Source organism: Rattus norvegicus, chromosome 10 (assembly GCF_021556685.1).
Source record: "Rattus norvegicus strain SHRSP/BbbUtx chromosome 10, alternate assembly SHRSP_T2T, whole genome shotgun sequence".
NCBI classification, from domain to species: domain Eukaryota; kingdom Metazoa; phylum Chordata; class Mammalia; order Rodentia; family Muridae; genus Rattus; species Rattus norvegicus.
The window spans coordinates 40,377,570-40,403,895 of NC_141543.1; the positions used below are offsets into that span (position 1 = coordinate 40,377,570).

Below are 26,326 nucleotides of genomic sequence, written 5' to 3' on the forward strand. Positions count from 1 at the left end.
CCGAGGTCCGTCCATGTCTTAGCAAATCAGAGGCTAATATCTATGGCTGGGTGTTGCAGGGAGGGATTATCCCACTTTTGTTATCCATCAGTTAGTTGGTGGACATTTTTGTCTCTTGACTCTTGAGTACACTAAAGTATATTCAAATTTGACAATCCTTTGAGAGCAGGATAGACAATCCTTTACTGCACTGCAGGGTGGAGCAGATACTTCCAATTCTTAAAATACATTTAGTTAGTTTTTATTTTTATTTTATTTAGAAGTCAGAGGACAACTTGCAGGAGCTGTTTCTCTCCTACCATGTGGGTTCTGAGATCAAACTCAAGCCTCTCACTGCTTCTCGGGTATTTCCAGATGCTTTTTATGAAATTATTACGATTCTTCCAAATTAAATTTTTTGCAGATTTACTTTTATCTCTGTCTCTCCTCCCCCTCCTGTGTGTGTGTGTGTGCATACACAAGTGAGTGCTATTGCTGTTACTATCAGCAGCCAGAAGAGAATATCAGATCCCCTGGAGATGCATTCTCCATCTTTTGCTGAGCCATCCCTCCAACCCACTATTTCCAATTTTTTTTTGAGATGGAATCTCTCTACGCAGCCCTGGATGTCCTAGAACTTGCTAGGTAGACTATCTCGATTTCATAGGGATATGCCTGCCTCGGCCCCCCAAGTCCTGAGGTAAAGGCGTCTACCAAGATGCCCGGCTTACTTCCGAATTCCTGAGTGTAGAATTCTCCAGAGAGCACAGTGGCATTTTTTGTGCTCCCGAAGTCCTCTCTCAGGATTTACTATTAGAACGCACTAAGGCAATGGGCTGTGATTATGTGAAAGACGATTATTTATGTTTTCATATATGGATATCATACTCACTCCCCCATGTAGAAATATGATGGACAACCAGACCGACTGCTGTGTATTCTGTCAGGATAACCCGAGTATATTATACTTCAGAGTTTTCAAGAAAGCTGGTCTCCATATCTTGAAAGCGAAGTCACACACTGCATTTCAGAAGGTTGTATTTCGGGGCTGGAGAGATGGCTCAGAGGTTAAGAGTACTGACTGTTCTTCCAGAGGTCCTGAGTTCAAATCCCAGCAACCACATGGTGGCTCACAACCATCTGTAATAAGATCTGATGACCTCTTCTGGCTACGGTGTACTTATATATAATAAATAAACCTTAAAAAGGGGGGGAGGATTTGGGGATTTAGCTCAGTGGTAGTAAGTGCAAGGCCTGCAAGGCCCTGGGTTCGGTCCTCAGCTCCGGAAAAAAAAAAAAAAAGTTGTACTTCACTCTGGCTGTCACCCATTACCTCGAATGCCAGTAACAGAACCCAACTCAAGGGTCTGTGGATGCAGCCCAGAGTGCTTGCCTAGAATGTTGAAGTTCTCAGTTACATCCCGAGTACCACCACCTAGCAATGGGGATGGTTGAGGGAGGGGAATCAAAGAGTCTCAGATCATCCAGAAAGTTTGAGACTGGCCTGCAATACAGAAATATTAGAGACTCTGTTTCAAAAACCCTCCAACTAGCTCTCCAAATCCTCCCAGAATGATCTACCTCTCCTTCCTTTCACCCTTCTGCCCTATCCAGGTGACATGGGACATACAGCTGTCTCCCTTGCTTTTACCAAAATAAATATGGTTCACACCTGTTGTCCGGGCGGAGTCCATTGCGCCTTTGAACCAGAAACTGTCGTGTTCCTAATTGCTTCACCGGGCTCTAGTTCACAGAGCCAGCAGTGGCTAATTTTGCTTCATGGTTCCGTGGCAGAAGCCCTGGGCTGGGAGCTGAAGATGAATTTTTACTGTCAGAGACTGCCGCCTTCAGGCCAGGAGAGGTAAGAGCAGTGCACTGCACTTCCAGCTCATACTGCTGTCGGCTAATGCAAAAAAAAAAAAAAAAAAAATGAGGGCGGGGGGAAGGCTCATCTGTGACCCCAGCCTCAAGGCCACCCCACCCCAGTCCATCTGTCAGTAGGTGTGAGTATACTTATTTCAAAGGACACCAGCTGCCCTTCCTGACAACTGGGCTCTTAAGGTTTCCAACCTTAGACTTGAGTCAAAATTCCGAGACTGACCAGGAGCTGCTAACCCTTCTCCCGACGCTTTTTGTAACATTAACTCTCCTGGGCTGCACAGTAGGCGGAGAGCATGTGATCCCCTACACTCTGGAAAGCGGTGGCGAGGCTGGACAGGACTGCCAGGCCAGGAGAGGTCGAGGAGGGCGGCGTTGTGAGCCTGTGCGGCCGCTAGGGGGAGCCACCATCGGGCCGGCGTCTCGACCCCGCCCCGGCCTCTCGGCTCAGCTCGGCTAGACTCGGGCGCAGCGACCGCGGCGCGCGCTTCCGCCTCACGGGCTCTGGCCCGGTGTGAGCTGCCGCGGGATGTGGCTCGGCCCGGAGGAGGTGCTGGTGGCCAACGCGCTATGGGTGACGGAGCGGGCCAACCCCTTCTTCGTGCTGCAGCGGCGCCGAGGCCATGGCAAGGGTGGCGGCCTCACGGGTGAGCGGGGCGCGGGCGGCCGGGCCTGTGCGCAGCAGGCCTGGCGGGGCAGCAGGACGCGACCCGCGGGCACGCGCAGTGGCACAGGGGGGTCGGAACGCGGGTGAGGAGGACGGTCCTGGGGCGGGCAGCAGGGGAAGGACACTAGTGGCCCTCCGCCGGGACGTGTGCACCGTCCTGTAAAGTGACTTAACAGCCAGAAGCCAGCAGGGTCCCCCAGCTCGCCCTCTGCCTCAGTTTCCCCAGCTGCCTCTGAAGGACCAAGTGGTGTAAGCACACGTTTTCTTTTACCCCCTTTACTCCTAGTTCACTGAAGAATTGCCTCTTTGTGAAGACCAAAGATGCCCTGACCTCTGCTCCCCTTCCTCCTCCGGCTTCTTCTCACTTGATGCCATCCGAGTTCCCAGCCCAAAGCTTGTTTTTGCATATTTATCAGCATTTATGAAGTGTCCCTCTGAACTACCTCAGGTGCCTCTTAGGTATCTGGGCACTACCACTCACACAGAAGCAGCTGGAGTGGGTGCCTCTGACTTTGTGTGACATGTGGCACTGTAGGAATCTATTGAACAGAATTTGTTGGAAGCCCCTTAGGCTCCAGAGCCTGTCAAGTACCACAGATCTGGCCCTGCAGCAGTTCCAGTACGTGGACCCTTCTGGATGCCAGATCTTTCGATACAGAAAGTGAATTTTCTGTGAATGCCCTGATTTTTCAGTGTGGCAGCCGACAGTCCTGCCAGATGCAGTTGGAGGCCTCTCATAGGTGACATCAGCTGCCAGCATCTCATGAGCCACACTTCTTAATGTGGAAGGGACTGTACCTATTCCAAGAAAACTCAATGTTCTCTTCCACAATCAGGCTGCTTCTCAAAGGGCCTAGAGATGACTGGAGGTGGTGCTGGGCCTGCCTCTGGGGCCCAATGTTTATTGTGAGTTAGGAAACGGCCCTCCTGGACAGCCCAGTGACCAACCTTGGAAGCTACCATAAGCCCACTGAGGAACATAGGGCACGGTCATGGGACAAGTCCTTTTTGCTTTATCATTCATCTGTGTCCAAACCCCCCCACCCCTCGGCCCCCAAGGCTGAGCATCCAGACTACTGTGCCAGCCGTCCTGTAAATTCCAAATCCCAGTGAGCCAGGTTTGTGCAGTCTGCCACGGCTGTCCACAACCTCCTTAGCACTGTATCCCTAAGAGATTCATCAGTAATGCAGGTTTCTTCAAGCCTCTTTGCAAAACTGACCAACCTGGCCTGAGGAAGCAGCTCAGGGGTTAAGGACTGTAGGAGCCAGGTTCAAATACCACAGCCATCCGTAACTTTGGTTATAGAGGATCCAGTACCCTCTTCAGGCATCCATGGGCACCAGACACAAACACGGTGCAGAGATAAACATGCAGACACAACACCCGTACATGTTACTAAGAATGAGATAAGTCAGCCATGGTGGTACATGCAGAGGCAGGGGGATCTCTTGAGTTTGAGGCCAGCCTGGTCTAGTGTGAGTTCCAGGACAGACAGGGTTACACAGAGAAATGCTGTGCTGTCTTTAAAAAAAAAAAAAACAAAAAAAGGAAACAATTAAGATAATAATTAATATTAATAATAGCTTGTTAACTTGAACATCTAATTAAAGAGTGGGTGTGAGGAGAGGGTCAGTAAGTTAAAAAGATTTCAGGTCCTGCAATATGGCTAAGCCAGTAGTTTATACAGAAACTCTAAAAGAGTGTTCCCAAGACCAAGCGGAAAACCTCAACGTGAACATTCCGAAGTTGACTGCGAACCATATAGTAAGGCTCGGACGTGCCTTTTTTCTTTTGTTGTGGTTGTGGTCTCACTATTTAGCTTTGGCAGGCCTGGAACTCATTACATAGACTAGGCTAGTCTTAAACTCACAGAGACCAGCCAGCCCCGTGTGCATGCAGGAGCCCATGCCTGTATATGTGGAGGCCAGACGTTGGCACGAGTGTCTCCTATAGCTCTCCCCAACCTTGTGCTTCGAGATGCTGTTGGTCAGTGAACTCCAGAGATCCTGCACTCAGGTTACACGCCCAAGCAGCCACGCCCCTCGTTTTGTGGGCACATGGGATCCGAACTCCGATCCTCCTGCTTTCATGGTGGGCCTTTTATTAGCTGAGCCACTCTCCAGATTCCTAACTGCAATGTAAAGTGACTGGACTTTTTTTTTTTTTTAACAATTTAGTAAAACAAACAAGAAATTGTTTAAATCTATTCTGTAACTGCTCGCTGCGCTTATTAAAGATGGGGGGGTGTCAGATGAAAAGTGGTAGGTTAGCAAAGAGTATTAAAAGTGAATAATAGAGAGAAATGGTTTTGTAAGCCAAGAAGACAGCAGCAGCAGATTTCCAGATCTCCCCAGAGGCAGCACTTCCTCGAAAAGGAAGGAATACGTTTCAAACAGGAAAAACAGGCAGGGCCTTTCGATTATGTCACTGTTTAAGTAATCAAGAGGAGTGGATCAGGCAGACAGTGGCAGAAGATAGGGGTTTCCTGCCGATTTGCCAGGAAATGATGATATTGACAAAGAACACTGCCACAAACTGTCATCAGGCCAGAGGGTAAGTGGAGTGGGTAAGGAGGACTTGAAATGCCCTAAAATGCTTCAGTTCCAAGGGGGGAAAAAAAAGTTTTTCAAAAATCTGATGATTCTAAAAGATGTTTCCTTGTCCTTTTCAGCCATGACTTTGAAGGCCGCCCAAACTTTCCAGAACTGCAGTGTGCAGAATCGCACGTGCAGTTTAAAAAGTCTGCGTTGCCTTCCTGGGTTTGATATGGAGGGCATTAAGAAGTCCTCGCTCTCTGAGGAACCAAAGTTCTGAGCCAGCAGTGCCGGAAGGAGGGGGACATTCTTAAGAGATGCATCTGGCAGTTACTTAAAAACGACTCGGAGAGTAAAGGGGCCTGAAGACCAAGTTCAGTCCCCAGGTCCAGTAGTGGAAGGAGGAAAACACTCCTGGGAGTTGTCCTCGGACCTCCTCGTGTGTGTCACACCATGATGAAAACAAATAATTATAGAAGATAAAGTGTGTAAGTTAGGTATGGTGACCCACTGTGATCCCACCTCATAAAACAGAGGCAGGGGGATCATGAGTTCAAGGCTTGCCTGGGTGACATAGACCCTGTCTTTAAAAAAAGAAAAAGGCACTGTGCTGTTTTATTATTTTAATTTATAACATTTTCTCACTGTAAAGAAAATATTTGGCGATCTTTTCCTCTCTGCCTTTGGATCAAGATAGAGAATTTTTGGCTCCTCCAGCCCCATGGACACTGCCATGCCCCTGCCTTAATGATAATGGATTGAGCCTCTGATCCTGATCCAAGAACACCAGCCCAGGGATGGCACCATCCACAATGAGCTGTGCCCTCCCCCATCAATTACTAATTAAGAGGATACCTTATAGGCTTGCTTACAACCTGACATTTATGGAGGCATTTTCTTGGTTGAAGTTGCAGATGACTTTAGCCTGTGTCAAGTTGGTATAAAACTGTCCAGCGTGGCATGTATAAATCTTCCTTTTTTTTAAAACAATTTTCATCTTTAAAAAAAAAAAAAGAAAATATTTAGCCAGGGGTGTAGGTCTGCCAGGATGCCTGCCTAACTTGTATAAACCCTGGGTTCGATACATACATGTTAAAGGGATGTTCATCTTAACCTAATTTGGGGGCTGAGGATACAGCTCTGTTGGTAGAGTGCTTGTCTAGCACACAGACAAGCTCATGTCTCATCCCCAACACCATGTAAATCAGGTATAGTGGCACATTTGACTGATGCCAACACCAGGGAAGGGTACCGCAGGAGGATTAGCCCAGTCATCCAAACTTAACTACAGAGTTTGAGGCCAGCCCAGGATTCTTGAGACCCTGTCTATAAATAAATAAAACCTACTTTTGATTTTTCTGCAAAAGAGCCTCCCAGAATTGTTTGAGCTTTGAGTTAACATTAAACATCTACTGCGGCCAGGCACGGTGACACAAACCTTTAACCCCGGCACTCAGGAAACAGAGGTAGACAGATCTTTATGTGTTCAAGGCCAGCCTGATCTACTTAAGTTCCAGGCCACCTAAGGCTACATAGTGAGGGCCTGTGTCAGAAGTCCTCTACTGTGTTTCAGAGCCAAGAAAATAGATGCTTCTAGAAGAAACAGGAAGAGTAGTTTTGAGAGACCCTGGCAGGAAGCCTGAGAGTAGTGAAAAGTCTGGCTGTTTAACCTTACCTGGCCTTCCTGATGTACTGTGTGAGCTGACTCAGGCTAGGCTTGGCCCCCAGGGCTCTCACCTTCCACCTCTCTCTGCCCACCCATAGGTCTTCTTGTGGGCACCCTGGATGTGGTGCTGGACTCCAGTGCCCGTGTGGCCCCCTACCGCATCCTGCACCAGACCCAGGACTCACAGGTCTACTGGACGGTGGCATGTGGTAAGTGCCCTGAATCATGAAGTCACACTAGGAGGGAAGGGACAGGAAATGCATTCTGAATGGGGTGATGTCTACCAAGAACCCCATGATGTCCCTCAAGGGAAGTGGAGCAGCTCCTGGAGACTTAGGCCTGGACTTCACCAGAACCTGTGTTCTTGAAATCCCCCTTGTCTCAAGGGAGGTGCAGTTGGACCTCAGAGGTCCATTCAATTTCTTGCTCATATTTACCTGTAGACCCCTCATTTACGCCCAGCATTGAATACTCTTACACACATGGTAAGAAATCTGGTTCATGTGCCGGCCTGGGTCTCCAGTGGAAGTGGGTCAAGGCAGCTCTTGGCTTTCTTATTTTGGCTCTCTACTAGAAACAAGGTCCTTTTTAATCAATGGGGTGACATATTTTCCCATCTTTCTGCTCTGGTGATTTCACTGATGAGGATGGGCTCCATGGAGAGTGCTCGAGAGCTGCCTTCCCCCCTGGGTATAGGAAGACTGGGGTGCCCCTCATAGAAAGAGGACATCAGAGAAGCTTGTGGTACTCTAGAAAAGGGGCCTTGAAGAAGCATTGTGAGACAGGGTGTGCCTCACAGAAAAAGGACCTCCGAGAAGCATGTGTAAGACAGGGTGCACCCCACAGAAAGAGGGCCTTGAAGAAGGATGTGTAAGACAGAGTGCACCCCACAGAAAGAGGGCCTTGAAGAAGCATGTGTAAGACAGGGTGTGCCTCACAGAAAGAAGGCCTCAGAGAAGCTCACTCTGAAATGAACCTCAGTGCTGTCCATCCCATTCCGTGCAAAGCATCATTAAATAGAAAAGCTCATGAGAGAAAGTCATACACGGATGAGTGGCTAGAACATTGAGACCTTCACCTTGCTTGTACTGGTCCTGGGATAAGGGTTGAGTAGTCTCTAAGTCAGTGTTTGAGGGACCTTGTAGCATATGTCTGCCATGAGCGACAGGAGTCTACTGTAGCTGCTGTTTTTAGATGAGGTGAGCCCATCTACGCCAGAGCAGGAGGACGGTCAATGTGTGTCAGTCAGGCTGAAGTGACTCAGTGTCCAGACAGCACTTCCTGTATCAGCTGCTCACCTGAACCTCCACACAGGTATTTCAGCCCCCTCTGTTTTGAAGATGAGTAAAGCCATGGCCCAGAGCAATCAAGTGACCTGTCTAGCATTACACTGAGTCGGTGACCCAAGGTAAGATGACAGGTCTCTAGAGTTTGATAACTCAGCCAGCCATGGTTGTGTTTGCCTATAATCTCAGGCTGAGGTATGAGGATCATGAATTTGAGACCAGCTGGGGAGACTTAGCCTCTGTCTCAAAATAAATAAGTAGGAGCTAAGGGCGAGGCTTGGTGGAGTGGTTGTCTAGCATCACAGATCCCTGCATTCGCTCCCTAGCAGCACATAAACTGGGCATGCTGGTGCATACCTATAATCCCAGCACTTGAGAGGTTCAGGAAGAAGGGATCAGAAGTCTGTCATCCTTGGTCCTGTGGCAAGTTCAAGGCCAGCCTGGGCAACATGAGACCTTATTTTTAAAAAAAAGATAAAAGAGAAGGAAAAAAAACAGGCAGTGGTGGGTTGGGGATTTAGCTCAGTGGTAGAGCGCTTGCCTAGCAAGCACAAGGCCCTGGGTTCGGTCCTTAGCTCCGAAAAAAAAACAAAAAACAAAAAACAGGCAGTGGTGGTGACACCTTTTTTTTTTTTTTTTTTTTTTTTCCCGGAGCTGGGGACCGAACGCAGGGCCTTGCGCTTGCTAGGCAAGCACTCTACCACTGAGCTAAATTCCCAACCCCGGTGGTGTCACCTTTTATCTTGGGATGGAGATGCAGGCAGGTCTCTGAGTTCAAGGCCAGCCTGGTCTACAGAGTTTCAGGACAGCCAGGACTACATAGAAACCCTCAAAAAACCAATAAATAACATCATATAAATGACTAGAGGTGTAGCTATGTGGTACAATGCTTGCCTAGCATGTGTGAGACACTGGGAGGCTCAGTACAGAAGTATGTAGGCCTTGCAGTTGGACCTGGCTTCAGGGTGGAGGCTAGACGGTCAAGGGATTGAAAGCATAGGCAGGTGGTAACCTAGAAATGGACACTGTGCCCTAGGTGCTATATTCTTCCTCCTTGGCACCCTTAACAGTAATGACCTTTGTCTCTGTAGACAAGTAAACAGGTCAGTATGCCAAGGCCAAGTTGAGAAGCCCAGCAGGACCCCAGATCTCCTGGTTTTCAGACCCACAGAGGTTACTGGGGAGCTACAAGAATTACTTCAGGAGATAAGGGTTCTCTGAAAGGTTTGGGAACTTTATGAACCTTGGTCCCACGGAGGCAAGTGACTTTAAAAAATAATTGTTTCAGAGTGTGTGTGTGTGTGTGTGTGTGTGTGTGTGTGTGTGTGTGTGTGTGTGTGTTTGATGGGTGGTAGCCCCAGGATAGAGGAGAGAGAGACAGAGAGAGGAGAGAGGAGAGAGAGAGAGGGGTGACGGGTGGTAACCCCATGGTAGGGGAGAGTGGGGGAGGATGACACATGGTAGCCCATTCACTGGCCATGGTTCCTTTACTTCCCTATTTCCTTTCCTCCTGCACCGGATGCCATCCCTGCCCTAGCCTTGTCTGTGCCTACCTCCCCAATAGTTGGGGCTCAGACTCAGAAGCAGCTTGCCAACAGCAAATGTCTTACAGGAATGCTCTGGGGTAAATCCCAGTCTCTCACCTTGGCATTCCGGATATCCAAGATCTGCCCACCTCCACCCTAGACTCCTCCATAGCTGTGTCCTGGTGTTTGTGACTTCCCACCAGCCTCTGCTGCTTTCTGTGCAGTGTCCCTTCTGCTCTGTTAATGCTCATCAGATGTCACCTCCCCAGATTCCTCAGACACACACATCCACCTCCCACTTTCTTCCTCCCCTGGGAGTGACTTGGCTGCCCCATGAGACGGACAGGAACTCCTGAGGATGAGAGCAGGCTACTCCAGGCAGCTGGGCTAGCATTCTCACTTGTCACTTCCTTGCTAGGCGGCTTTGGATAACTGCCTGAACTTCTCTGTACCCTGGTGTCATCCTGTGGTACTTGACGTGTCCTGGATGAAGGGAGCTCTGTAGACAATTCTGAATTTACAGAAATTACACTCAGTAATTTAATTAGCTACTACATTTCTTTTTATCCCCAGTACCTGACAGAGATGATATAGTTTGTGTCCTCAATATTAAATGAATGACTTTTTTTTAAGGTTTATTTATTTTATGTATGCGAATACACTGTAGCTGTTTTCAGACACACCGGAAGAGGAAGTCAGATCTCATCACAGATGGTTGTGAGCCATGTGGTTGCTGGGAATTGAACTCAGGACCTCTCTGGAAGAGCAGTCTAGTGCTCTTAACCACTGAGCCATCTCTCCAGCCCTGAATGACTTACTTTTAACTAAGAGGTGGACACATAAACATTTATAATCGAAATACAAACAGGTACAGACAGACAGAATGACAATTTTATCTATGGCTGCTGGGAATATGCTTATAAAAGAGAATGGCCCTGGGGACTGGAGAGTAGTTTAGTGGTTAGAGCACTTGCCAACTTGTAGAAGACCCAGGTCTGGTTCCCTGAACCTGTGGTGATCCATAACCAGTCCCAGATGATCTAACCCCCTCTTCTGACTTGTGAGGGCACACAAGTGGTGCACAGACATGCAAAGTAAAACATTTGTACACATAAATCTAAGTTTTTGAAAGATGAAATAATACTGAGAGTTGCATCATATGTCAGTTCAACTTCTGAAGTGTGATTGTGGTTTCTGGCCAGAAGGGAGTCCCTTCCTACTAACCACACCTCTGTGTACCAGGAGAAGGAGACCATTAGAGAAAAGCACAAAGAAAAGCCGGGGGTGGGGGGAAATGGGTGGCCGAAGGGGCTTACAGGGCGACAGTGAGACTGTGAGGCTCACTGACTTACCTAGTACTTCCGGCGCATGTCTTCCCGTGGCTGTCCTCCCCCAGGCCTGTCATCAGAGAGGCTCCATGCTATGAAGTTGCTTGTCTGGTGAGCTGCTTGCAAACAAACCATCCCTAATGAAGGCACACCAGGCTGCAGCACAGCCATGAGCAGAGCCATGGGTGGGAGCAGGTGGTGGGGACCACCGGGCCTAGCCAGGAAGGGGTCAGGATCACGAGCACAGCTGGTACAAGAGTGTTGCCAATCAGAGAAAGGTGTCGCCCTCGGGGCTGGAGGTGTGGCTCCCTAGCGAAGCATTTTCCCAAACACCCTGTGTTCTGACCTGGTTCATAGTTAATAGTGTGTGGGCCGGGCTGTGACACGTGGCTGCTTTTCCTGCCAGGACCCATGAACTGCCCCACCCTGGCCCAACTGAGGAGAATACAACTTGCTCTCTCCTCCTGTCCTTTTGGGCATCCATTCTGAAAGGTTTTCCAGTGTAGGGTTTTTGCTTTACCTCCCAGGGCTGCACTTCTAGACTCTTGACGGAAGCAGACAATCCCCTGGCCTGTTGGAACAGCACTATACTGCCTTTTCTACCCTGCTTGCAATGCTCAGACAGATGCTGGGGGATAGGGAAGGCTAGCAGGAGATAGTAGCTGTTTGGTTGCCCTGCAGGGAATCTGTCAACTGGACAAAGAAACTTGATGAGCCCACCAGCATAGGGCCATATAGATTGTCTCCAGAAGAACGGGAATCCAGAGCCAGAAGTTGCCCTTGGTAGAGGAGGGAGGGAGAGAGGGAGGATTCTGTTGTGATAGAGAGTGTAAGCAGGAAAGGTTCATCTGTGCCTTGGAAGGCAGTGGTCACGTGAACAGAGCACTGGGGACCTCTCTGCTGTGAGTCTGAGTTCTCCCGATCTCATCCACCCTCACTGAACTAGGTTCTTCCCGCAAAGAGATCACCAAACACTGGGAGTGGCTGGAAAACAACTTACTTCAGACGCTGTCCATCTTCGACAACGAGGAGGACATCACTACCTTCGTCAAGGGCAAGATACACGTAAGGCCCATGTCCTACTACCAACCAACCCTGTTCCCTTTGTGGAGTGCTAGCAGCCACACAGTTGGTGGTGTGTATCTGTGGGAGACAATGAATTCCATAGTCAACCAACCGTGTGTCAGTAAGATTTGGGGGACGGATGGTATCTTTACTGAACACTGTCAGAGAGCAGAGCATTCCTGCTGTGATGCATGTTGTGAGAAGAGCTGAAGGACTCAGGAGGGGTGGGCTCAGGCTATCAGCAAACTCTTTATAGAAGAGACTTGAACCTCTGTAGATTCGTGTATCTCTGGGGTCCTGGAGCCACTGCCCTGCAGACTCCAAGAATTAAGCTGTCCTACCTCATCTTTAAACAGCCTGGAGTAGGCTTTGTACCCATTTCACAGGGTGAACACTGAAGTCTTTTCTCATTTTCTGATGGTTGAAAGGACTGTGACTGTGATTGTCCCTTGTTCTAGTTGGGATCTTGAATATCCCCCAAAGGCCCATGGTTGGTTCTCAGCCATTGGAAGATGCTGGGCCCGTTAGCGGGTGGGAACTTATGTAAGACAATTAGGTGGATGGAGATGTGTCCTTGAATGGGGACGTTGGGACCCTGGTCCCTTCTACATTCTTTGCATTTTGGCCACCGCAAGGTGGGAAGGCCTCTATGGCCATACACTTTCCACCATGATGTGCCATGCCATCACAGACTCAAAGCAACGAGAGGCTGCAGCTGTGGAGTGAAAACTTTGGATCCATCTGACCAAATAAAGGAAGGCAGGTTCTTCCTTTTACACTGATTTTTCAGGCTAACAAAGCTGACCCACACACCTGCAGAGCCCCTGCCTTTGCTGGCCTCTGGAGTCTGAAGGTTAGCCTGGGGTGTGTATTCCTTCTGAAGTGCTCTATACATAGGCACGTATGTATTTGTGTTTGCCAGGGCCTTGACCAATGGGAAAAGACACTGGAAATCTTTTTCTTGGTGTAATTTTACTTGTTTGTTTGTTTGTTTGTTTGTTTGAAACAAGGTCTCTCTATATAACCCTGGTGTGAAAGTCCCTATTTAGACTGTGTAGATCAGGCTGACCTTGAATTCACAGAGCTCTGCCTGCCCCCCTCAAGTACTAGGATTAAAGGTATGTACCACCATGCCCAACTTCCTGGGGTTTTTTGAGATGCAAGCTTAGGTAGTTCATGTTCACCCAGAACTTACTATGTAGTCAAGGCTAGCCTTGAACTCTTGACCTAAGTGCTGGCATCAAGACATGCACCTCTATACTCAGACCAAGTAACAAAAGATCTTACAAGTTAAAAGGTTTATACCTTTTTATGCAGCGATTCTCGGGGGTATGCCCTGTGGTGTATTAATAGATGCAGAGTGACTGACATGTGTTACTACTGTGCTCCCTAGAGCCTTGATTACCCCAAACACCACAAGCAGTGCCTCCCAGCCCCATAAGAGGGAAACACTTTTCCTTCCTCTGTAGTAAGAGAACAATAATCTTTTTCGGAGCTGGGGACCGAACCCCGGGCCTTGCGCTTGCTAGGCAAGCGCTCTACCACTGAGCTAAATCCCCAACCCCTGAGAACAATAATCTTACTCGAGTTCTCCAGTACTTTCTAAGTCCTTATTTTGATATGTGCGTTATCTTTGGGGAGTTATTAAGTCATGTGTAGTAAACTTAATGGAATATTTTATAGCCAAATAATGATTATGAAGCCAAGCATAATAGCACACACCTGTGATCCCCACACTCAGGAGGTAAGCAGAGGCTTGTGAGCTCCAGACAGCCTGGGCTACATTGAGATTCCCGGGAGAGCCTATGCTGTGCAGAGTTTTACCATGCAGTTTCTCTCAGCAAGCCATGAGAATTCACTATGTTGGACACCGTAGACTGGCGGACCGGACTGAGTTCCTTAGCTCTTCTTTGCACACACTGGAGCTCAAGGCAGGACCTGCGCTGTCTTCTAGCTCCAGGGAAACAGGGCAAGCCCAGCTGGTACTCTCCTGTTGGGTAGTAGTAGTAAGAGCAGCCTTATCACGGATCTCCTAAATGCTAAATGCTAGCCCTAACAAACACTCCAGCAGAACACTGAAGCTCAGGATGGCTCGGTGGTCAGTGGACACTAGTTCACTTTCTGTCACTTAACAGGTATCTTGGATAATCAGCTTATAAAGCAAAAAGGGGGTTTCGGATTCACGGTCCTGGTGGGTTTCTCCCTGTTAACCTATGTTGGCACATCATGGTCCAAGTCTGTGACAGAGCAAACTCACAGCCAAGACATGGAAGAGAAGTGAAGGAATTGGGGTGTCTGTTCTCATTTTTATTTAAAACACAGGATCTCATGATGTAATCCTGACTAGCCTGGAACTCACTGTGTAGACCATACTAGCTTCAAACTCATAGCCTGCCTTGCCTCCTGAGTGCCACCATGCCCAGTTGCCTAGTGTCCTCTTAAATGTCCCCAGTGACAGAAAGACCTCCGAATTGGTCCCACCTCTTACAGTAATGCTGTGATGAGGATGAGGCCTAAACCTCTCGGGATCACAAGATAGCCCATGGAAATTAGGACGCATAAAACTGACTAAGGGCTGGGAGTTGGCTGAGCAGATAAAACACTCACCTCACAAGCACTAGGACGGAAGTTCAGATCCCCAGTACCCATGTAAATGCCGAGCGGCTTGCGGCAGTCTGCAGCAGCCCGCTCCACTGCAACACTAGAAAGTGGAGCAGCCTGGGAGACTAGCCAGTCACTGGTTCTGGGCCCAAGTCACGGACCCAGTCTTGATATGTAAAGTGGAAAGCAATCAGGAAAGACACCTGGCCGTAGCCTCCTGCCTCCACACATGTGCAGACCAGTACACGCTCACAGCTGTGCACATACAACAGGAAAAACCTACTGAATGATGGTTGAAATGCTACACCTTGGAACTGGTGCAAGACAGCAGCGGTTCACAGACAGGACTTTTAAGTGTTAGGAAAGAAGGAAAGGTGATATTAATGGGTGTCCCATTTAGTAAATTAGAAACTCCAGAAAAACCAGGAAATTAGACAAAAAGTAGAGATTTTTTTAGGCCAAAGCTAATTTCTTAGAAAACAAGAGTTGGAACGGTAGAGAGAGTAGTGGATCCAGAAGCAGGCGGGCCCCAAGGCAAGGAGCCATGGAGCCCGTGGAGACCAAAGCAGAGCCCGCTGGGAAGAGGGAAGGGCAGAGACAGCCTTGGGAGGCTCTTGGGAGGCATTGTCTGGCCTGCCCTCTGATGTACTTTACTTGAGACTGGAAAAGAAAAGGAGGCTTAGGTCCTGTGAGAAGAAGCATCTGGGAAAGGCACTTGCTGTGTGAGTCCCACAGAGTTCTGTTCTGAGAACCCACATAGGGGGAAGAACCAGCTTCTCACAAAGTTGCTCTTATATGTGCATGCGTGCACAAATGCAAAATTCACCTGCGATGCTGACAGGTAAGGGCACTGGAAAACTATCAACAGCACTGGGCTGGTGGGGGACAGAGGGCGGCAGATGCAGCTGATTTTGAAACTTAATTGAGGGTCAGGGTGTAGCTCAGCTGTTAGAGTACATGCTGGATGTGCCTGAGGCTCTGGGTTTGAGCTTAGCACCATCTAAACCACAGATGTGGCAGCAAGTGCCTGTAACCTCAGCACTGGGGCAGTCAGACAAAAGTCAGGTTTGGCTACATAGAATCTAAAGTCAGCCCAGGGTATAGGAGACTCCTAGCTCCTCCCTCATTATTTTTTTTTTTAATTAAAGAAGTCCTAGATTCTGGGTTCCTGGCTTCTCTGCTCCTTTCTGGGACTGCTCCGATATGCTCAGTGGCCCAAACCCTGCTGTCCTCTCTAGGGCATCATCGCAGAAGAGAACAAGAACCTGCAGCCCCAGGGGGACGAGGACCCAGGGAAATTCAAGGAGGCAGAGCTAAAGATGCGGAAGCAGTTCGGCATGCCAGAGGGAGAGAAGCTGGTCAACTACTACTCCTGTAGCTTCTGGAAGGGCCGAGTGCCTCGGCAGGGCTGGCTCTACCTGACCGTCAACCACCTGTGTTTCTACTCCTTCTTGCTGGGGAAGGAAGGTGAGGTGGGCCAGAAGGCACCCCTTACATCATGCTCAGCTCCCCAATGCCCTCGCCTCCCTGACCTCTCTGCACCCACATTCCTAGTGCATATCCCACGCCTCTGCACCTAGATATTTTGTCTCCTCAAACACAGATGCCACCTTAACTCCCTATGGTGGGAGTACCCAGGCAACACCCATATTGTAGCTTTCATAGTAGCTGGAGCCTCCAGTGTTGTGCACAGTGACACATCTTCCTGCAGTACCTACCGCTGTCACCTACTCATGACCTCAGGAGGCAAGCCTCACTCCCAGCATAACCGGCAGCTCCCTCTGCTGCTGTCACTGTCACCCCAAAAGGAACTTCCTATAGCTGACCCAGTTGGCAGGTATCAACACTCGTTCCTGAGCCCACTTCCCTCCGGGCCCTCCTCCTCCTCCCCTTACTGTTTACCTGTCAGACCGCAATGGCCAGTTACCGACTCTGAGGAGGTTGGTATCCTGTTGTGTGCCAGATCTACTGTATTGACTTGGTCCATACCCCAGTGGGGCTCCCAGGGTCTTAGCTAGTTCTCCGCCTGTCTGCTCCTTTCAGTTTTTATCCACTCAGGTAAGGCATTCACGAGTAAAGTTGGGCACAGAGCAGCAGTGAGCCCAATGCACTGTGCCTCCTCATGGATCATGTCATAATGTGACTAGGCTCAGACATGGAGGGGCGGAAGTAAACAGTGTCCTTAGGGAACAATCCGAGGGAGGTTTTGAGGGTGAATGGCAGTTCTCACCTTGCCAACTCCTAATGGATGGTGTGTCTGTCCCTGTGTTATCAGTGAGCCTGGTGGTACAGTGGGTGGACGTTACACGCTTGGAGAAGAATGCCACTTTACTCTTCCCCGAGAGCATCCGTGTGGACACGCGGGACCAGGAGCTATTCTTCTCCATGTTCCTAAACATTGGTGAGACCTTCAAGCTCATGGAACAGCTGGCCAACCTGGCCATGCGACAACTGCTGGACAGCGAGGGCTTCCTGGAGGACAAGGCCCTGCCCAGGCCTATCCGGCCACATAAGAACATCTCAGCTCTAAAGCGGTATGCCACCCTCCCGAGGGCGGGAGATCCCACAGCAGTGAGGATGGTCCTTGGGCCAGGTCCACAAACCCAGGCAGGCATCCAGCACATGCCCTCACAGGCCTACTACTTGGGATGCTGGGTGACAGAGCAGTCCCTCACTAAGAAGCAGTGGAGAAAAGAGCTAGAATAACTGAGGCAGAGTATGCTGAGGTCCCAGGAGGCTGCATGACTTAGGCAAATGAGTCCTAGAGTTGCTGGCTTTAGTGTCATGGGTCTGAGCCCTCAGGCCCAAAGCTAGCAAAAGAGACAGAGCTGAGGTCATGGCCATCTTGTCTGCAGTTGTGGCTGGAGAATGCATCAAGGTGGTCAGCGCAGCAGTTCACCTCTGTTTGGGCCTCAGCTTTCAGGACATGCATTCACTTGAGATTGCAGATGTTTCCTGGGCTCCAGAGCCAGGGTGAGCACTGCTGGACTCAGCATGGGTATGTTTGGAGTCCGATTATTTCATGGCTGCACCCATTCACCAGGGTGCAGGCCCACGGTGCGCCTTCTAAATCAGGATGTTGTTGTACAAGGATGTTACTCTCTTGATGGGACTGACAGCATGACCGGGCAGAAAGATAGGAAGCAATACTGGGACATGGCAGGCAGTGTCCAAAGCTGTAAGTCTGGGTCCATGCTCAGGCCCTGGTGCCAGCCACTCAAGGCACATGAGAAGCTCTTGGGAGCTAGGAAGCTATGTCTGTGTGGTCATAGACCCAGAACAGGCACGATCAGGCTGCCACCCAGCCAGCAGACTGCACTCCTCTACAGCAGGAACCGTGTGAGCTTCACGGTTTGATTTAGTCCCACTGCTCCCTGCCAGGGCATTTTGTCTGGGTTTCAAGGTGGGGTGGCTCTTCCCTGTATGGGGAAGGACCTCAGGCCCCGTGTCATGCTGCTCCTGCTCCAGGCAGGACACAAGCAAATCTGAGGACTGCCTGTCCTTCAGTACCAAGTGGCAGAGCCTCTAGGTGTCCTTTCAAAGCATCCAGCCTCAAGGGAACATTACGTTCTGTCTCTAATGTTTGGTGTAAAAAATCCATCTCTTTTCTTGAGTTCCCAGGCATGAGTTGCTTACTAGAAGACCCCAAGGATCTGGAATCCAGTGTGGAAACAGAAAATTCTTACCCTACCTTGAATTTCCATTTCGTTTCCTCAGAGACCTGGATGCCCGAGCTAAGAACGAGTGCTACAGGGCCACGTTCCGGCTCCCAAAAGATGAACGGCTGGATGGACACACAGGTTGCACCCTGTGGACACCATTTAACAAGCTACACATCCCCGGCCAGATGTTCATCTCCTATAACTACATCTGCTTTGCCAGCAAAGAGGAAGATGCGTGCCGCCTCATCATACCCCTGAGGGAGGTGAGCATCTCGGCTCTAGCCGCTCTTGCGGCAGAACTCTGAGGCAGAATAACCTCCAGGAGGCTGCATGACAGCTGCTCAGGATGGAAGCTGGCCCATCCCCCACACCACAGCCAGGCGGCTCCAGGCCTTCTCACTCAGGATGGCTCCATGAACTGGTCTCTTGGGTCTCACTCCCAGACACATCCTTCATACCTTCCCTTTCCTAAGTGACAGTCCAGCATCCATTGCCCAGGTAGACCTGGAGTCATCCTTGATCTTGACTCTCCTGGTTATTGCATCCTAACCAGAGATGTCCTGACAGGATTCCCTCCAGAGTCTGTCCCTTCCTCTCCACAGCCACCAGAGAGGACACCACTGTCTCCAAGCCTCCTCAGGAAAGTCCTAACCACATCGAACCCCTTAGGGACGTATGCTCCCAGTGCAGCCAGCAGAACTGAATGAAGGTGGCAGGCAGAGTGTGGTACCTCGGATCATCCAGCATCTTCTCCCTGTGCACAGGAAGCCCCCAACTGACTCTTGAGCTCTATTGAGACCATCAGTACACCATCTGACCACCTGAGGCTTCCACACACAGACCGTGCACAGTGTCACACATACAACCACTCACACATACGCATGCACACAAACATCACATACACCACACACAGACCTGTTCCTACACATACACAAGTATCCACTACACACTCACATATACACTACACATACCTTCACATATATAAATATCACATATGTCCCACAGATGTGCAAACACCTATGCATGCAGGTGTACACACCCATATATTTATTCATCACACATAAATACAGGCACCCCACTTAGATCAAGATGCATCCTGCCCTGCTCAGTCTGCTTCAGTCCTGCAAACTCTTCCAGCCAGCTGCATGCACACCTCAGAGGGTTGTCTGTGCCCTCTGTCCTGTCCCTCGCCCAGCTCTTCACCTGGTAAGGCCAGGTCACAGCTCGGTCACTGCCCCCCCCCAGAGACTCCTTCAGTAACGAGTAGCCAGTGACTTCCTGGCCTTCCTTGTTGCCAGCTCTCACCCCTCATGACCAGGCCTAGCCTGTGTGCCTTCTTTTGTCCCCCACTGGAGCTGGGCTGCACCGGCTGAAGCCCGTGTCACTCTTCCTGCACGTTGCAGTCAGAGCCACGCTTTGGGGGGAGCTGCCCGAAACAGTTCCCTGGGAGCAGGAGCCTTGGGAGCCTTGCAGCTGAGGGACTGACTACTCACATGGTTTGGAGGTCACAGCTAACAGGCCATCTTTTGAAAAGCCAACAGGAGCAGCTGGGTGTACATTTTACATCATCTTCCCAGAGTCCACTCAGGGCCATTGCACTCACTCACCCCTCCCTGACACCAGCTGGGCCACTCAGTGCTTCACTGCCCTGTGCCCATGAGAGCCCACCCCAGCTCTGTCTACACCCTAAGATCACAAATATCCCACGGCGTTCTTTTGTCCCCTCAGGTGACCATTGTTGAGAAAGCTGACAGCTCCAGTGTCCTGCCCAGCCCTCTGTCTATCAGCACTAAGAGTAAAATGACCTTCTTGTTTGCCAACCTGAAAGACCGTGACTTCCTGGTTCAGAGGATCTCTGACTTCCTCCAGAAAACACCGTCCAAACAGACAGGCAGCATCGCTGGGGGAACAAAGGCCAGTGTTCCAGACCCAGCCCCAGAGGTGAGGAGGCCCGCTTAGGAACAATGGGGCCAAAGCCATCTGCTACCCCTGAGGGGGACCCTGTGGTGCATGCTGGAGGGTGACTCATGGCACCTGGTATACAGACCAGGGGTGCTACTATAAAGAATTACTAAGTCCACTATAGTGACATGTCTCTTCGATCCTAACACTTGACAGTCTGAGATAGGAGGGTTACAGGTTCAAGGCCAGCTCAGAGAACTGGTAAGACCCTGTCTGGAAAACCAAAGGCTAGGGATCTAGTGTGTACACAGCTCTGGCTTCCATTTCTGGCATCACTAAAAAGGAAGGAAGGGATGAGATAAGTGACACTGCCCACCCTCACCAGGCCCAGTGCCTCAATAACAGGCCTAGAGTCATGATGAAGCACTGCCTTTCCTGAACCCTGGCCATTGCTTTATCCAACATGTCATTTCTTTTGGACACAGCTGTCATCCAGGGACGGAGACTAGAATAATGAGCAGGTTAGACAAAACACATGTGGCAGTGGGTTAGTGATCCCAGAGCTAGGAAGGCAGACGCAAGAGGATCCCTAATGTTCAAGGCTAGCTTGAAATAGAAGCAAGTTCCAGAACAGATGTGGCTACCCGGGGAGACCCTGTCTCAAAAAGCAAAACTGAAGAGGGCTGGAGAGACATTCTGGAGTTAAGAGCTCTTCTGGAGGATCTGAGTGTGGTTCCCAGCACACATCGGGCAGCTCACAACCATTTGTAACTCCAGCTCCAGGTACCCACAGATACATGTATGTACATTAAATAAAAACTAAATTTAAAAATAGTTTAAAAGGCTAAAACCCAAAGAACTCATATGCTCGTGGGCTTTGTTATATTCTAGGGTTATTTACTGAAAAAAAAAACAAACAAAAGCAGGATCCCTTGTAAGAATTTAAGGGTATATTTTCTGTTTCTAAAAGGGCTCTCAGGGCTGGTGGGATGGCTCAGCAGGTAGCGTGCCTACTGCTAATAATCCTGGTGACCTGAGCTCAATCCTTGGAGTCCACATGGTGGAAGGAGAGGACCGACTCCCACAGGTTGTCCTCTGACCTGCACACAAGTGCTCTGGCACTGGCACACACAAAAGGTGTGGCCCGCACCTCCTGCATGCTTACTGCACCAGGACATGAATTTGAGAAGATCTGGGCAGCACCAGGAGGAGAGTTGCTTCCGAAAGGCACTAACTGGCTAACATAGGTGGCTTTGGTTTCAGCCAGCCAGAGAGGAAATGCAGACTGGGCCCCATCTGCAGCCTCGTACTTGGCCCCACTGACCCTTGGGCAGCTCCGTTAGGCACTTTCCCCTCTCGTTCTATTTTCTAGTCTCTCCCAACTCCTCAGGAGGCATCAGAGCCACCCACCAGCCCAACCTCTCCCCTAAGCAGCCCTCTGAGTTTCAGTACACAGGAGATTCCTACTACTTCCCAGGGCCTGCTCAAAGTCTTCCAGAAGAACTCACCCATGGAGGACCTCGGCGCCAAAGGGGTAAGCCCTGAGCACGCTCACTTCAGCTTGTGCCTGAGGTGAGACCTCAGGAAGAAGGCTGGAGCCACCTCTGGGCTGGGCCTTTGTGGCCAGCACCATCCCTCATGGCTTTGTGCCTGCTCTGTTGATCTGCACTGGGCAGTGTCAGGTGGGCGCGGCCGAGGCTTGGGGACAGACACTCAGCCCGGCCTGTGTTGGGGTTGCTTTTCATCAGGGGCCCTGGGACTCTAATGGAAGGCCCTCTGCTGCTAAGGAGCATGGGCCAGGCGAAGTCCTCACATCCTTCATAATTACGGCTCCGAGCCCTGAGCTTGCAGCCTCACTCCGTGGGTAATTTCCACAGCAGGCTACTAGCCTGGCCCAGAGAGGTGGAAGGCCTGCCACCAAGGCCCCAGCACCAAGACTCTTCAGCTTGGCGCTCCATGTTCCCTCTCTCAGGCCAAGGAGAAGATGAAGGAAGAGTCCTGGAACATCCACTTCTTTGAGTACGGGCGTGGCGTGTGCATGTACCGAACAGCCAAAACTCGGGAGCTGGTCCTGAAAGGCATCCCCGAGAGCCTCCGAGGGGAGCTTTGGCTCCTCTTCTCGGGTGAGTGTGCTCCTGTTACCCTCAGCCTTGGCTTGGCCCTCCCTCAAAGTTGTCTGTGTCAGATGCAGAGTGAGCATGTCCTGAACGTGTGTGAGGCCTTGGGTTCTATCCCTAATACCAAAAGAAAACTTGCCTCTGGTGAGTTCCTCTGGTCCCTGAGCCAGCCTCCTGAAGTCAGCCAGAGGAGGAGCTCTCTCAGGGAGTAAGGATGACAGCTATACAGGGCCCGGAGCAGCAGATGCTAGCACAGGTGTTGTCAGTGGGTGGCAGCACTGTCAAAGGCAAGAACACGCTCTGCCAGCATTCATACCTTTGGCCACTTGGAGCATTTCAAGAGACAACAGGCCTTTTGAATTTCTCAGAGGAGTCACCAGGGAAACTCGGCCTCACACCTTGTAACTGATCACAAAGTCCTCTCTCCTCCGTGGGGTATTTGTGTCTCCAGTTAGCCTTATCACTGTTGCCCAAGTCCCAGGAGGAAGAAGAGAAAGACAGCTGCCACCCGTGTCTCCTCAGGGGCCTGGAATGAGATGGTGACCCATCCTGGCTACTACGCTGAGCTAGTAGAGAAGTCCATGGGGAAGTACAGCTTGGCCACCGAAGAGATCGAGCGGGACCTCCATCGCTCCATGCCTGAGCACCCTGCCTTCCAGAACGAGCTGGGGATCGCTGCACTCCGGCGGGTGCTGACCGCCTACGCCTTCCGAAACCCGACTATTGGCTACTGCCAGGTAATGAAATGTAGCAGGGCCCCAAGGAATCCATCTCCTGCCATAGCCTCCTGGGGCAGGTGCTGTGATGGCCTAACACACACATGATCCTGTCCATACCCTGGAGGAAGAACCTGACCCCCCAAAAAGATGTAACTTAGCCATGAGTGATGGCTGTGCCGATAATCCTCACACTTAGGAGGCTGAGGCAAAAGGACTGCTGCTAGTTCAAGGTTTCTAGGCCTTGTCTCAAAAACCAGGACCTGGTGCCTGTACTCTCAGTACCTGGGGAAGGCCAGGCAGGAGGATCAGGTCACCAAAGCGACTCAGAAAATTTTGAGGCTAACCTGAACTACATGAAACCTTGACTTGCTTGCTTGCCTGCCTGCCAGCTTGGTTTTCAAGGGGCTGTAGAGATGGCTTGAGGTGAATTGTGTGCTGCTCTTCTAGAGAACCCGGAGCCCAACTCCCAGCACCCACATCCGACAGCCTATAACTGATGCCTTTGGCCTCTGCGGGCATGCCCACACACAGACACCCATACACAGAATCTTTAAAACAGATTGAGATAATGGTGACTGTTCCCCTCAGCCCCATGCTGTATAGTGAGTTGTCACCTGTGTGTTCCTTGCCTGAGACTGGGCAGAGGTTTCTTTTTCTGTATACATATAGTAAAGCATCATAATATAAAATTTACCATTTTATTGCTCTTAAGTGCGTGGCTCAGTGGCTTAAGTGCATATGTCAGGCAGCCATCTCTCCACGAAGACTGCACTAGCAAACAGACACCAGCTCCTCCATCCCACCTTCTCACCTCCCCATACCGTTCCCCGTCTGTCTCTGCATTTGATTGTTCTGAGTATCTCACGTAAGTGTAATTGTCTGAATGAAAATGGAGACAGACCTGTTCCCATACTGTGGAAGAGGGTATTTACTGTAGACGTGAGGGAGAGCACAGCCAGAGGCATCTGGAAGGGCCCAGACTGTACTGAGCCAGCAGAATAAACCTGGCCATGAGAGGAGAGAGAGCTGGGGAAGACTGAGAAAGGAAGGGGAGAGAGGGAGCCAAGAGAGGAGCTGAGGATGGAGAGATACCATGTAGCCAAATGGCTGAGGTGGGGAGGGAAGGAAATAAAGCCCAGCCCCTGGGCCGGAGAGGTTTAGTGTGTGGGCGGGGTGAGACGTGCTGAGAAAAGCCACAGGTACTGAGACTCGTCCCTGGTTTCTTTGAGACCATTATTTATCCCTTTGCATCTGTCTTTTTCACCTACTGTCCCCAAGAGCCATCATAATTGCAGCATGAATCAGAATTTTCTTTAGAATTTTTAAAGCTGGATAGCATTCTGCTGTAGCTATATGGTGTGTCTTTCTCCATGTCTTGATGGACACTTGGGTTACTTGCACCACTGGACTGTTGCACTAAGGCTGCTGTGAGCCTCAGTGTAAGAATGCCTGTTCAGTCTGCCTTCAGACCAGAGGTCAGACTGCTGGATCGTGAGCGATCTCTGTGTATCTTCTAAGGCACTTCCTCATTCCCACAGCAGCTGCCCCATGTGCCTTGTCTTCTGTAGGTCCCGAGGGTCCAGTTCCTCTTTAACACTTGCTGGTTTTATATACATGGGTGTGGTAGACTGTCTCACTAAGATTTTGATTTCCATTTCTGATGGCTTTTGTTCTTGAATCTAGGGGAGTTTTCCTAGCCAAGTCAAATGGTTTTCTGTTGACCTTAACTTGTATCTGGATTTCAAGGAAACTGGTTTTCTAAAACTTAGTTGTTCTAAGGCCAGTAGTGTTCTGCATGACTCTACAAGTCGATTGAGAAACTTGGCCAGCAGATTGGCCTGAAATAATTTTTAAAATAACTTGCCCTCTCCTATGTGTCTTTTTGTTATCAGCTAATTTTATGTATACCCTCCCCCACTGCAGGGCCCTGTCTACACACCCACACAGCAGCTTGACCAGCCCACTGAGTGGAAGTGTTGGCCGATGTCTTGTCGCTGTTTTCTGAATGCCTTCTGACCCACTTTGACAGAGCTGGCTGTCTGTCTCTGTCTCATTGATTTCTTGCAAATTGGCTTATTGGCAGATTTCCCAGGGCTGGTCAGGGGCTGTTTCTTGTTGCTGGATGCTGGACCTTTCTGGAGGGGCAGACCATTTTGCTCTGTGGCCAGCAGAGTGACAGACACACTGAGACACACTGTACTGTCTCTTCCTGGCAGGCAATGAACATCGTGACCTCGGTGCTCCTGCTCTATGGCAGTGAGGAAGAAGCCTTCTGGCTACTGGTGGCCCTGTGTGAGCGCATGCTGCCCGACTACTACAATACCAGAGTAGTGGGTGAGTGTCCGAAGGGATCCCTTGCCTGAGCCTCAACCTGCTCAGGAGATCCACATGGGCATGGCTGACCTTCCCCTAAGTAGTTCCCATTGAGACCTCACAGCCATCACGCAGGCTCCCAGCTTACAGACTAGAGGCTGAAAAAGGATCATGCCAAAAATGAGAAAAGCAAGCACAGACTCCCAGCCCTCTGCCTCCAGGGTCCAGCTCCCATCTAGACTTCGTGAGGATTCCCAAGACGACCAGACTGAGAGTCAGAGGACATCACACATTCAGTCGGTTTTAAAAGTCCACCTAGAGCCCAGATCTCCATCCAAGTTTCCTAAGTCTCTTTGCTTTAGACACTTCAAGTGCCAGAACTAGAGCTGCCCTCTGCCCCAGTGGTTTAGCATCTACTCTCAGGCACTCTTGTCCACTACAGCCCATGTCGTTAAGAGGAAGTGACTCACAGATCTGTGTCAGCACATCTGTTTAGCTCTCAGCTGTCCTCTGCTGTTTGGTGTCCAGGGTTCCCACTCATGGAGTCCTTTAGCTTCATATATGTTCAAAGCACTGAGAGAGGGGAGGGAAGCCACTGCTTTTACTTCTGTTGTTTCTAGGGGGTAAAGTCTTCATTTCCCAAAAGTCAGACATCTGTAGCCACAGGTTCTATGTCCATGGATTCAGCCAAGCACTGAATAGAAATGCACAGGAGAAACCCCATCTGTACTGAGCACACCCAGATTTGTCCCCCAGTTCTTCTCCAGACAGCACATAATAGCTGTATAGCCCTTTATAGCTTTACACCATAGTAGGTATTACGAGTCATCCAAAAGTAACTTACAGGGTACAGCAGTGTGCGTGCCTAGGTTCCGAGAAACTGTGTATCCTCACGGATGCCAAGGGACCACTGTATATTGAGCAAGCATTCCTCTTCACACAGTGGTATGGAAACTATGGAAAGAGCGATTACAGAGTAATTTGTTTCTTTCTGTTTTCTGTATGTGCATATACATATCTTATATCTGACCCTCGCTATAAGTAGAGATGGCAGGGTTGATGTTGGACAGGAACCACATAGT

The 26,326-nt window shown here is 50.0% G+C and overlaps 1 protein-coding gene across 11 annotated transcripts in view; it reads left to right on the top strand.

Moving 5' to 3' along the window:
• Nucleotides 1-2,293: 2,293 nt before the first annotated feature.
• Tbc1d9b (TBC1 domain family member 9B) overlaps nt 2,294-26,326 on the top strand; it is a 37,105-nt gene continuing 13,072 nt past the window's right edge. For 4 of the 11 annotated variants that reach the window (XM_087572865.1, XM_087572866.1, XM_087572867.1 and 1 more), the window contains exons 1-11: nt 2,316-2,504; nt 6,824-6,934; nt 11,812-11,930; nt 15,770-15,998; nt 16,807-17,065; nt 18,249-18,456; nt 19,922-20,134; nt 21,573-21,629; nt 22,068-22,218; nt 22,735-22,949; nt 25,148-25,265. In XM_087572865.1, coding sequence (XP_087428991.1) covers nt 2,387-2,504; nt 6,824-6,934; nt 11,812-11,930; nt 15,770-15,998; nt 16,807-17,065; nt 18,249-18,456; nt 19,922-20,134; nt 21,573-21,629; nt 22,068-22,218; nt 22,735-22,949; nt 25,148-25,265 — 1,798 coding nt within the window. In that variant the 5' untranslated portion in view covers nt 2,316-2,386. Of the gene's footprint in view, nt 2,505-6,823; nt 6,935-8,039; nt 8,134-11,811; nt 11,931-15,769; nt 15,999-16,806; nt 17,066-18,248; nt 18,457-19,921; nt 20,135-21,467; nt 21,630-22,067; nt 22,219-22,734; nt 22,950-25,147; nt 25,266-26,326 lie in introns of those variants that run through there. The other 7 variants (NM_001394243.1, NM_001394244.1, XM_087572863.1 and 4 more) reach the window with 4 other exon arrangements.